General features: G+C 40.6%; 1 protein-coding gene across 3 annotated transcripts in view; it reads right to left on the reverse strand.

The window, feature by feature from the left end:
• Nucleotides 1-10637: 10637 nt before the first annotated feature.
• Nucleotides 10638-13554, reverse strand: part of LOC126144235 (synaptotagmin-15-like) — a 248328-nt gene continuing 245411 nt past the window's right edge. For 2 of the 3 annotated variants that reach the window (XM_049915479.1, XM_049915480.1), the window contains exon 9: nucleotides 10846-11331. In XM_049915479.1, coding sequence (XP_049771436.1) covers nucleotides 11018-11331 — 314 coding nt within the window. In that variant the 3' untranslated portion in view covers nucleotides 10846-11017. Of the gene's footprint in view, nucleotides 10737-10845; nucleotides 11332-13554 lie in introns of those variants that run through there. The other variant, XR_007529757.1, reaches the window with a different exon arrangement.

Consider the following 13554-nt stretch of genomic DNA (forward strand, 5'->3'; position numbering starts at 1 on the left):
GTGTAGTTGCTATAAGTCCCAGAAGGGAATTGTAGACTGGAATTCATGTTTATTTAATGCCTCATGAACATGAATTTGACATGGGTGCAAACCACTACCATGCAGATTTCTCAATGTCTTACTTAAGCTCATATGGAAAAATGTGGGTTGAGATCTACTGCAAGAATAGCCATTGAAAGACCAAGAACTTTTTTTTTTTTTTTTTTTTCGAATTGACTTGGCCTGAAAACCAAGATTTTTTCAGACATGCAACCATGAAAGACTCCAAGGACACAAGTAATACACATTACTGGAGCTTAGATCTCAACTTCTATACTAGCTTTATATTAATATAGCATGAGGCTGTGCCAAGTAGCCCCATTGTAAATACCTTGGCCCCAGAAAACAATTGTATTTTTCTTAGAGCATCCAGCAGCATTCATAGGGGTTTCAAAAAGCTTTTCATTTTATTTTGTGACCAAGAGTAATACACAATGTGAGCAGGTGGTCCTCTCCTTAGGGAAAATTATTAGATGCCGATGAATAAGGAATATTTTACATTTTTGTTAGAAACTGGGTCACTTTACATCCACCCATTGGACTAGCAGCTGCTATTCAGTGCAAATGCTTGTTGCTGAATGGCACATGTTTGCAAGAACAGTGTTAGTACTATAAACCCAGTGCTTGCAATCAGGTGACCAACAGTAGTCAGTTAAGTTTTGGATGCAGTGTAGTAGGAAGTCATTCTGCAAATGTGAACTGGGGCAACAACTGCATCACTTATCTTCATAACTCTGAATCCAGTTTGGAGTAATCAGACAGAATTTAGTGAGAGGGTGTGCTATCTAGTATGGTATTGTGTCCTATGTAAAACTGATATTCCAGACATATGTACTGTTAGACCAGAGCATTACAGGGTTATTACAAATGATTGAAGCGATTTCACAGCTCTGCAACAACTTTATTATTTGAGATATTTTCACAATGCTTTGCACACACATACAATAACTCAAAAAGTTTTTTTAGGCATTCACAAATGTTCAATATGTGTCCCTTTAGTGATTCGGCAGACATCAAGCCGATAATCAAGTTCCTCCCACACTCGGCGCAGCATGTCCCCATCAATGAGTTCGAAAGCATCGTTGATGCGAGCTCGCAGTTCTGGCACGTATCTTGGTAGAGGAGGTTTAAACACTGAATCTTTCACATAACCCCACAGAAAGAAATCGCATGGGGTTAAGTCGGGAGAGCGTGGAGGCCGTGACATGAATTGCTGATCATGATCTCCACCACCACCGATCCATCGGTTTTCCATTCTCCTGTTTAAGAAATGCCAAACATCATGATGGAAGTGTGGTGGAGCACCATCCTGTGGTACGTTTAGCTCCCTGCTTGCTTTATTCGTCGACTTCCGTGGGCTACGCCTAAAACTTGCCCGCACGCGTTCAACCGTTTCTTCGCTCACTGCAGGCCGACCCATTGATTTCCCCTTATAGAGGCATCCAGAAGCTTTAAACTGCGCATACCATCGCCGAATGGAGTTAGCAGTTGGTGGACCTTTGTTTAACTTCATCCTGAAGTGTCGTTGCACTGTTAGGACTGACTGATGTGAGTGCATTTCAAGCACGACATACGCTTTCTCGGCTCCTGTCGCCATTTTGTCTCACTGCGCTCTCGAGCGCTCTGGCGGCAGAAACCTGAAGTGCGGCTTCAGCCAAACAAAACTTTATGAGTTTTTCTACGTATCTGTAGTGTGTCATGACCATATGTCAATGAATGGAGCTACAGTGAATTTATGAAATCGCTTCAATCATTTGTAATAGCCCTGTATGACTGCCTATTTAATAATATGTTGGTCCACATTTTTTGAAATTTGTTTTTCTTAGTAGCATGTTCATCCATCTTTTTAGTTTAGTTATGTAACAAAGCACAATACTGTAGTGGTTATAGCAAGTACTGTTTAAGCCACACAGGGAAGAGACACACTAGCTTGCTTCCATGTCAATAAGACATACAAGGTCTGTTAAAAGCATTCTGGAATTTTGTCCACAAAATTTTTATGTACTCACCTTTTACTTATTGTGCATGGTCTCCTTCAAAATACTCTCCTCCACAATTGATACACCACTCCCAACACTGCTTCAATTTCCAGAAACTGTCTTGGTATGTCTCTTGCTGGATCGCACAAAGCACCGTCTGTGAATTTTCTTTTATGTCTTCTGTCATTGCAAATCTTCATCCTTTCAATGGGATTTTCAGCTTTGGAAATAAAATAGGTCTGCAGGCACCATGTCTGGAGAATACAGAGGATGAGGCAGCATACTGATTTCTTTTCTTGCGCAATAGTCACGCACCAACAGAGATGACTGGGCAGGTGCGTTATCATGATGCAAGAGCCATGAATTGTCTTGCCACATTTCAGGGCCCCTGTGGTATGAATTCATGATGAACTAATTGTTCAAAGTCAAAGACAATTATCAGCATGGCTTTGACATTTGACTACACCTGATGAACTTTTTTTGATCTAGGAGAACCTCACCTCACCCATTGTGAAGATTGAACCTTGGTCTCAACATCATAACTGTAGACCCATGTCTCATCACCAGTTATGATTCTGTTAAATAACACCTCATTCTCATTTGTTCAATACAATAGCTCTTCATAGATTGCAAGGTGGAGGTCTTTCTGGTCTCGACTCATGAGCTGTGGGACAAACTTAGTGGAAAGGTGATGCATTCCAAGGTGCTGTGTCAGGATTCTATGACATGATCCAACTGAAATATTACATTCTTCTGCAATCTCTCAGACAGCAAGTCTTTGATTGGCATGCACTATTTCATTAATGTTCCTGACATGAGCATCGTTAGTACATGTCAAAGGGCATCCTGAATGAGGGTCATCTTTTAACTTCCATCCAACCACTTTTAAACCATGCTAACCATTCATGGCTTAAGCACTCACTGCTGTAGGCTTCCTGCATCATTTGGAGTGCCTCTGTAAAGGTTTTCTTGAGTTTTACCAAAATTTAATGCAGGTACTTTGCTCCTCTAACTCCGCCATCTCAAAATTCACAAAATGTGTAACACAGCATTCCACTCAATACAACACTGAACAATAGCTAACAGAAAGACAACAATGAAACCTCTTACAGTCACACATTAAACACAGGCACATGCAGCAACATCAACCATGTTTTGCTCCTATACATCATTGGTAGACCCCGTGGTCTAGGGGTAGCATCTTTGATTCATAATCAAAACGTCTTCGGTCCTGGGTTCAATCCCCGCCACTGCCTAAATTTCGATAAATAATCGGCATTGGCGGCCGAAGACTTCCGGCATAAGAAGTCAGCCTCATTCTGCCAACGGCCTTGTCAAGGAGGGCGGAGGAGCGGATAGAGGTTCAGGGCACTCTCTTGTCCTAGGGGTGGGAAATTGCCCCTAAAGGCGGAAGAATCAGCAATGATCAACGACATGAGGATGCAGAAGGCAATGGAAATCACTGCATTAAAGACACGTAATGTGTATCCACAGGACATGTGGCCTGTAATTGAAGAAGTGTCATGATGATCTCTCCATTGACAAAATATTCCGGAATAGTCCCCCATTCGGATCTCCGGGAGGGGACTGCCAAGGGGGAGGTTACCATGAGAAAAAGATAGAATAATCTACGAAAGGATAACGTTCTACGAATCGGGGCATGGAATGTCAGAAGCTTGAACGTGGTAGGGAAACTAGAAAATCTGAAAAGGGAAATGCAAAGGCTCAATCTAGATGTAGTAGGGGTCAGTGAAGTGAAGTGGAAGGAAGACAAGGATTTCTGGTCAGATGAGTATCGAGTAATATCAACAGCAGCAGAAAATGGTATAACAGGTGTAGGATTCGTTATGAATAGGAAGGTAGGGCAGAGGGTGTGTTACTGTGAACAGTTCAGTGACCGGGTTGTTCTAATCAGAATCGACAGCAGACCAACACTGACAACAATAGTTCCGGTATACATGCCGACGTCGCAAGCTGAAGATGAACAGATAGAGAAAGTGTATGAGGATATTGAAAGGGTAATGCAGTATGTAAAGGGGGACGAAAATCTAAGTCATGGGCGACTGGAATGCAGTTGTAGGGGAAGGAGTAGAAGAAAAGGTTACAGGAGAATATGGGCTTGGGACAAGGAATGAAAGAGGAGAAAGACTAATTGAGTTCTGTAACAAGTTTCAGCTAGTAATAGCGAATACCCTGTTGAAGAATCACAAGAGGAGGAGGTATACTTGGAAAAGGCCGGGAGATATGGGAAGATTTCAATTAGATTACATCATGGTCAGACAGAGATTCCGAAATCAGATACTGGATTGTAAGGCATACCCAGGAGCAGATATAGACTCAGATCACAATATAGTAGTGATGAAGAGTAGGCTGACGTTCAAGACATTAGTCAGAAAGAATCAATATGCAAAGAAGTGGGATACGGAAGTACTAAGGAATGACGAGATACGTTTGAAGTTCTCTAACACTATAGATACAGCAATAAGGAATAGCGCAGTAGGCAGTACAGTTGAAGAGGAATGGACATCTCTAAAAAGGGCCATCACAGAAGTTGGGAAGGAAAACATAGGTACAAAGAAGGTAGCTGCGAAGAAACCATGGGTAACAGAAGAAATACTTCAGTTGATTGATGAAAGGAGGAAGTACAAACACGTTCCGGGAAAATCAGGAATACAGAAATACAAGTCGCTGAGGAATGAAATAAATAGGAAGTGCAGGGGAGCTAAGACGAAATGGCTGCAGGAAAAATGTGAAGACATCGAAAAAGATATGATTGTCGGAAGGGCAGACTTAGCATACAGGAAAGTCAAAACAACCTTTGGTGACATTAAAAGCAACGGTGGTAACATTAAGAGTGCAACGGGAATTCCACTGTTAAATGCAGAGGAGAGAGCAGATAGGTGGAAAGAATACATTGAAAGCCTCTATGAGGGTGAAGATTTGTTTGATGTGATAGAAGAAGAAACAGGAGTCGATTTAGAAGAGATAGGGGATCCAGTATTAGAATCGGAATTTAAAAGAGCTTTGGAGGACTTACGGTCAAATAAGGCAGAAGGGATAGATAACATTCCATCAGAATTTCTAAAATCATTGGGGGAAGTGGCAAAAAACGACTATTCACGTTGGTGTATAGAATATATGAGTCTGGCGATATACCATCTGACTTTCGGAAAAGCATCATCCACACAATTCCGAAGACGCCTAGAGCTGACAAGTGCGAGAATTATCGCACAATCAGCTTAACAGCTCATGCATCGAAGCTGCTTACAAGAATAATATACAGAAGAATGGAAAAGAAAATTGAGAATGCGCTAGGTGACGATCAGTTTGGCTTTAGGAAAAGCAAAGGGAGGAGAGAGGCAATTCTGATGTTACGGCTAATAATGGAAGCAAGGCTAAAGAAAAATCAAGACACTTTCATAGGATTTGTCAACCTGGAAAAAGCGTTCGACAATATAAAATGGTGCAAGCTGTTCGAGATTCTGAAAAAAGTAGGGGTAAGCTATAGGGAGAGACGGGTCATATACAATATGTACAACAACCAAGAGGGAATAATAAGAGTGGACGATCAAGAATGAAGTGCTCGTATTAAGAAGGGTGTAAGACAAGGCTGTAGCCTTTCGCCCCTACTCTTCAATCTGTACATCAAGGAAGCAATGATGGAAATAAAAGAAGGGTTCAGGAGTGGAATTAAAATACAAGGTGAAAGGATATCAATGATACGATTCGCTGATGACATTGCTATCCTGAGTGAAAGTGAAGAAGAATTAAATGATCTGCTGAATGGAATGAACAGTCTAATGAGTACACAGTATGGTTTGAGAGTAAATCGGAGAAAGACGAAGGTAATGAGAAGTAGTAGAAATGAGAACAGCGAGAAACTTAACATCAGGATTGATGGTCACGAAGTCAATGAAGTTAAGGAATTCTGCTACCTAGGCAGTAAAATAACCAATGATGGACGGAGCAAGGAGGACATCAAAAGCAGACTCGCTATGGCAAAAAAGGCATTTCTGGCCAAGAGAAGTCTACTAATATCAAATACCGGCCTTAATTTGAGGAAGAAATTTCTGAGGATGTACGTCTGGAGTACAGCATTGTATGGTAGTGAAACATGGACTGTGGGAAAACCGGAACAGAAGAGAATCGAAGCATTTGAGATGTGGTGCTATAGACGAATGTTGAAAATTAGGTGGACTAATAAGGTAAGGAATGAGGAGGTTCTACGCAGAATCGGAGAGGAAAGGAATATGAGGAAAACACTGATAAGGAGAAGGGACAGGATGATAGGATATCTGCTAAGACATGAGGGAATGACTTCCATGGTACTAGAGGGAGCTGTAGAGGGCAAAAACTGTAGAGGAAGACAGAGATTGGAATACATCAAGCAAATAATTGAGGACGTAGGTTGCAAGTGCTACTCTGAGATGAAAATGTTAGCACAGGAAAGGAATTCGTGGCGGGCCACATCAAACCAGTCAGTAGACTGATGACCAAAAAAACAAAGGACTTGGAAGAGCAGTTGAACGGAATGGATGGTGTCTTGAAGGGAGGATATAAGATGAACATCAACAAAAACAAAACGAGAATAATGGAATGTAGTCGAATTAAGTCGGGTGATGTTGAGGGTATTAGATTAGGAAATGAGACACTTAAAGTAGTAAAGGAGTTTTGCTATTTGGGGAGCAAAATAACTGATGATGGTCGAAGTAGAGAGGATATAAAATGTAGACTGGCAATGGCAAGGAAAGCATTTCTGAAGAAGAGAAATTCATTAACATCAAGTATAGATTTAAGTGTCAGGAAGTCTTTTCTGAGAGTATTTGTATGGAGTGTAGCCATGTATGGAAGTGAAACATGGACGATAAATAGTTTGGACAAGAAGAGAATAGAAGCTTTCGAAATGTGGTGCTACAGAAGAATGCTGAAGATTAGATTGGTAGATCACATAACTAATGAGGAGGTATTGAATAGAAGAGGAGTTTGTTACACAACTTGACTAGAAGAAGGGATCATTTGGTAGGACATGTTCTGAGACATCAAGGGACCACCAATATAGTATTGGAGGGCAGTGCGAAGGGTAAAAATCATAGAGGGAGACCAAGAGATGAATACACTAAGCAGATTCAGAAGGATGTAGGCTGCAGTACAGACTGGGAGATGAAGAAGCTTGCACAAGATAGAAGAGCATGGAGAGCTGCATCAAACCAGTCTCAGGACTGAAGACCACAACAACAACAACAAACATCATTGGCATGGAATTACAAATGTTCTCGAATTTTTTTAAAAGACCCCATATGCTTGCACATAGGCTCATCAAACGTAAATAAAAAGGTGGAAGCCACAGCATAATACTGAATTGTGAATTTTTTTCTGTTTTATTTGCTGTGAAAGTTTGTGGTGCTACATCAAAATAAATAATTTACTACTAAACAAGCTATCAGTGGTAACCATACCCAAGTGTAACTAGTGCCCATACTCTAACATGATACTTGGAATATATTAATTCTTCAATGTGCAACTATTAGAAATGAATGACAGCACAGTACTGGAAATATAAACAGCAATGATTCTACATTGCACAAATTTGACATGTCCTTGGTGGGTTTCTGGAGGTATGTGCACCAGAAGTCTATGCTTTGGTCATTCAGACCCCGTAAATTGTGGGCCACTATTTGTGAGCATCCATAACTGGCACTAAGTGGCATCCCACAAGTGATGCTTAGACAGTTATCCTGCTGGAAGATGCCTTCACCACTGGAGAAAACAGGAAGGGATGCAGGTGGTCCACCAAAATGCCCATGCAGCCAGCAGCTCTCAAGCTTTGTTTGATTACTATTGTAGGACCCACGGAAGCACAAAAAAATGTCCCTCCAGTAGCATATTACAGCCCTCAAAGGGCAGTGTTCATGGTGCAAAGTATGGTTTGAGTAGTTATGAACTGGATGATAGTGTATCCAGGCAAAAGAAACACAATTCATCCAACCAGGCAACATATTTCCGTTGATTCATGGTCCAATATCGATGGGCCTCTGCTCACTGGTATCATTGGATCAACATGCGAACACAAAGTGATTGTTTGCTGCAGACCCTAATGCCCAACTTGTTACCACCATTCAGTTGTGTTTCAAAACGCTTGTACTGCACCAGCGTGATATCTGTCATAGATCACAGCTTATCTGTGTTACAGAGAGGGCAACCCTGAGACCTCCACGTTCTGTGATGAGGCTTGGATTTCCATCATCTTGTCACCTAATCATGGTTTCAATGTTCTTCACCCACTTTCCATAGATTCTCACAACAGTAGCATGTGAACAACCAACTAGCTTTGCTCTCTGAGATGCTTGTTCTCAGATGCTGGATCACAACAATCTATCCTTTATCAAAGTTCCTTATGTCAGTGAATGATTCTCCTTTCATCTCTGCTGCACTCACAAACTTCCCATACTGTGTTCTGTGTCAACAATGTCACCAGTTGGCATTCAGTCTTGTGGAGGACAGTGGTCACAATGTTTTGGCTTATCAGCATATGAACCAAGGTCAGACTTCCATTCACATTAGGACAGTTTGGAAGGAATCCGTTAATGTGAACTTTAATTCTGTACAGTATTCACTTTTTTATGTTTTTCGTTTTTTTTCTGCACTACCTTATATGTGGTAAAAAATTTTTCAGTTGCCAGGACTCAAATTGGCAAATTCGGTGTTAAGACGTTTAACAGTGTCAACTGCAGAGGTCGGTGTTGCAGCTTCTGTTGAGTGAGTATGAACACAAAACGTACAGGACCTGTTAGGGGCATCAAAATTCGTTATCACTGAAAAACATTTATCAAAAAACATTACTTCATAGCCCGTTTTACTCAGTTACCCATATCGGGTGACGAAAAAGCATTTTACCCAAAAAATTTCTGATACACAACCTCTGAGAAAAAGAACTGGTACATTACATCTGAAGCAATCTTCATACATTGCTCTTCTTTCAAAAAATGTGTGTGGGTACAGAAACAGGAATAAAATGAGATAGTGTAACTCTCTAACAGGGAACATTGAGAACTTATCTTGAGCAACAGGTTATCAGCCCATTTTGAATACTTTAAGTGGGCATGTTTCTTTTCTTCATCTGGGGTTAAATGCATGAACTTTCAAGCATAAGGATGTAAGCATACTGTGTTCAACTGTGGAAAGTGGACTTACATCCTTCTTCCCAAAGACAGTGTGCAATGAAGCATTTAGGCAACCATTCTTCCTGCATGCCACATGCAAATGGAATGGAGAAAGAAGCCCTAATAAATGATACAATGGAAAATTTCTTCTGTTATGCACTTCACAATGGTTTGTAGAGCATGACTGTAGCTGTAGAAGACAGTAATTCATGATTTATTATGTCTCTGATCTTTTTTGTTTGCTAGTATATTACTTCCAATATTGAATGCAGTTTCTTACAGTTTTTCGCAGATATATCACATAGGACCCATTCAATATACTGATTATGCTATGCTATGAAGTCATAATACAAACAATAATCATTGAGATTCTGAGCAAAAATACTCAAAACACATCAAATGGAAACATTCTTCATGTAAAAGGTTGCTGATGGATAAAATACTTCTGACAAATCACAGTCTTGCATGGGGAATGTTCTGATACTTTTATGAACACAATTTATCAAACAATATCCCGCTTTTGATATCATACGGCCCACTGATCTTGTTTAGGACACCAATGAACTGGATTGCTAACAAGAACCTAAAACACATGATTTATTTTATGAATGTGCCAAAATGCTGCTGAGAAAGAGTCTTTTATTCTGCAGCAGGATTTAAATTGTAACAAAATTTCCTGACTCATTACAACTATACACTAGACTACAACTCAAATTTGGACCTTTGCCTTTCTTACATAGTGCTCTTTATCAGCTGAGCTACACTTCACAGCATTTCACAGCCCATTCCAAGCATTATTTTCACAGCATTTCTTTCCTACTTTCCAAACTCTATGGATGTATATCTATTACATTGTGTAGCTAACATCCCTGAAAGAAAAAATGCAACATTGGGTGTCTTAGACACAGCTCAAGGGGTGCTTCTAGGCAGAGGAATAAAGTAATGGCAGGTCAAAGCCCTGGTCTTAGCTGTGAAGTTTGTCTGCAAAGCTCAGCTGATAAGACAACTTTGCATTTGTAGTACTAGCTTAGCACAATCTAAATCTGTAAGGAGATTTAAAATGTTGCCAAAACCGTGAAATTTTGCTGTGTACTAATATATCTTCATCTGTGTTATATCTTCTAACAGTGAATGTCTACAGTGGCAATCTCATAACTGTCTTATACACTTCTCTCTCTCTCTCTCTCTCTCTCTCCCTCCCTCTCCCTCTCACTCTCCCTCACTCCCTCCCTCTCCCTCACTCCCTCCCACCCCCCACCACCCCCTTCATATTGCGTTATGTAGTAGTGCACTGGGTCATTCTGTTTCCACACTAGGTGTTGACAATAATATCCAATCATTTTTTCTGCAGTTCTGCAGTTCTCACAGATGTACAGATCAATATCAGGAAACTGAATTTGTAGAGATGCTTTTGCGGGTCACTGGTGAGTTATGACAGTTTAGTAATTTCTCATTATTGTGCTTAACAAAACTTTCTCACACTTCATTTACCATCTGTACCACAGACAGAAACCTGTATGTCACAAAAGTTGCATTCTCTTTTTGTTTAAATATGGAACTGCTTGATTGTGATAGCAGGAATGTAAGTCACATTCACTCAGCAACCATTTGATGACACGGATTCTATGTACACATGAACATTTAAACATCATCCAAGAAGAAAATACAAAGTTATAAGCATTTTTATCACTATAAATACAAGGTAAACCAGCTTGATTGTGATAGCAGGAATGTAAGTCACATTCACTCAGCAACCATTTGATGACACAGATTCTATGTACACATGAACATTTAAGCATCATCCAAGAAAAAAATACAAAGTTATAAGCATTTTTATCACTATAAATACAAGGGAAACCAGTGTGTTATGGACTCATGGTAAAGCATAACCCTTCCCCATATGGTTGCAGCGTGTCCTGAGTAAAAAGAGGGTCCCAGTATCAGACGCCCAATCGGTATATCTTTCTTAAATAGTCCTTTCATCATCACAGATATAACAACATAGCATTCATCCGAATGTTCTGATGGTAGCTTGAGAGCACAACTGTAGTCGTACACAGGATTTTGTTCATCCTGAATTACAGGTGACTTTTTTGTTTTGATCTTCTCATCACCACAGAAGCAACTGATTTTAACGAAAGTATTCCATTTCACTGAAACAAAAGTAGTAATATTAGACCAAGTTTCAATTAATATGGTAAATGACACAAAACATTCACAGTTAATTTACATAAACACAATACTGGAGAATAGTTATCTGGAACATGGAAATAATAAAATTATAAATTCGTGTATTATTTTATGCTTATTTTAAAAGTAACATAAATTCTAACTTTATTTTTGTATGGTTCTATCATCTCTTATTTTCCAGATACACCATCTGGAGCAAGTCAGTCACTTGATAAGTAGTTTTAATGCAGTTGCTCAGAATAGTATTCACCACCAGGACTTGGACAACAAAGTGAGAGAGAAGAAAGCACATAGCTTCTATTCACAAGATTATACATCAATGCCCCAAGTTAAACGAATATATAAAGCCCATGTTCAGCTTTTTGGGAAGAGATGATAGGGTTCAGCATACCATTTCACCTGCTACATAGTCACTAGTCTTTCAATTGGTCCAACAGAGTAGTATATTTCTCTCTATGTTAAATTTCTCTTTATATTAGAGTACCTGTTACATCAAGCATCCTTAACCATTTGTTCTGCATTTTGCTTACTTAACTTCAACAAACAAAACAACTAACAAAAGAAAAGGTCCAAAAGACATGAGAACTTCAAGGGTTTCTTCCTCTGGCAAGAGAGATGAGCTGTTGGAAGGAAGAGGACTGTTCAAAGCTCAGGTATTTAGTGTCTACAACAAGGAACACTGCTGACATTTAATCTCATATTGGTCTCTCCAAGACATTTCATTGGATTAGAATGGAGACAAACTTATCTATGAAATGTATATATTGCATCACAATGTTATTTTATTACATTTTAGTGGCTCAGAGTAATCTGTCCTGAACAGATTTTTTATTCCACAAATTCTGCATTTCTTGGATTTCTAAACAATTGCTTTTCTTGTGGAGCATTAGACTTATATATGACTCTGAAGCATCACCACTTATGTGCATATGGCAGAATGCATTTTCTATTAACTTTTTCAGCTCCCATCAGTTCATTAAAAATGAAACGTTAAATTTCAGAATTATGCAAGCAAGATATTTCTCAAAAATGTCCCTGTATAAGAAAGTGATGACTGCAAAGTCTTACACCTAGAAGAATAAGAATACTCCTGATTTACAAGTGTTTTCCAGTGTTGTTGACATTAATGTATTTTCGGGTGCTAAGCTGGATTATAAAAAAAAAATGGCTCTGAGCACTATGGGACTTAACATCTGAGGTCATCAGTCCCCTAGACCTTAGAACTACTTAAACCTAACAAACCTAAGGACATCACACACATCCATGCCCAAGGCATGATTCAAACCTGCAACTGTAGCGGTCGCGCGGTTCCAGACTGGAGCGCCTAGAAATGCTCAGCCACACTGGCCGGCCTGGATTATACACTCCTGGAAATTGAAATAAGAACACCGTGAATTCATTGTCCCAGGAAGGGGAAACTTTATTGACACATTCCTGGGGTCAGATACATCACATGATCACACTGACAGAACCACAGGCACATAGACACAGGCAACAGAGCATGCACAATGTCGGCACTAGTACAGTGTATATCCACCTTTTGCAGCAATGCAGGCTGCTATTCTCCCATGGAGATGATCGTAGAGATGCTGGATGTAGTCCTGTGGAACGGCTTGCCATGCCATTTCCACCTGGCGCCTCAGTTGGACCAGCGTTCGTGCTGGACGTGCAGACCGCGTGAGACAATGCTTCATCCAGTCCCAAACATGCTCAATGGGGGACAGATCCGGAGATCTTGCTGGCCAGGGTAGTTGACTTACACCTTCTAGAGCACGTTGGGTGGCACGGGATACATGCGGACGTGCATTGTCCTGTTGGAACAGCAAGTTCCCTTGCCGGTTTAGGAATGGTAGAACGATGGGTTCGATGACGGTTTGGATGTACCGTGCACTATTCAGTGTCCCCTCGACGATCACCAGTGGTGTACGGCCAGTGTAGGAGATCGCTCCCCACACCATGATGCCGGGTGTTGGCCCTGTGTGCCTTGGTCGTATGCAGTCCTGATTGTGGCGCTCACCTGCACGGCGCCAAACACGCATACGACCATCATTGGCACCAAGGCAGAAGCGACTCTCATCGCTGAAGACGACACGTCTCCATTCGTCCCTCCATTCACGCCTGTCGCGACACCACTGGAGGCGGGCTGCACGATGTTGGGGCGTGAGCGGAAGACGGCCTAACGGTGT

This window comes from Schistocerca cancellata, chromosome 2, assembly GCF_023864275.1.
Source record: "Schistocerca cancellata isolate TAMUIC-IGC-003103 chromosome 2, iqSchCanc2.1, whole genome shotgun sequence".
Taxonomy (NCBI): Eukaryota; Metazoa; Arthropoda; class Insecta; order Orthoptera; family Acrididae; genus Schistocerca; species Schistocerca cancellata.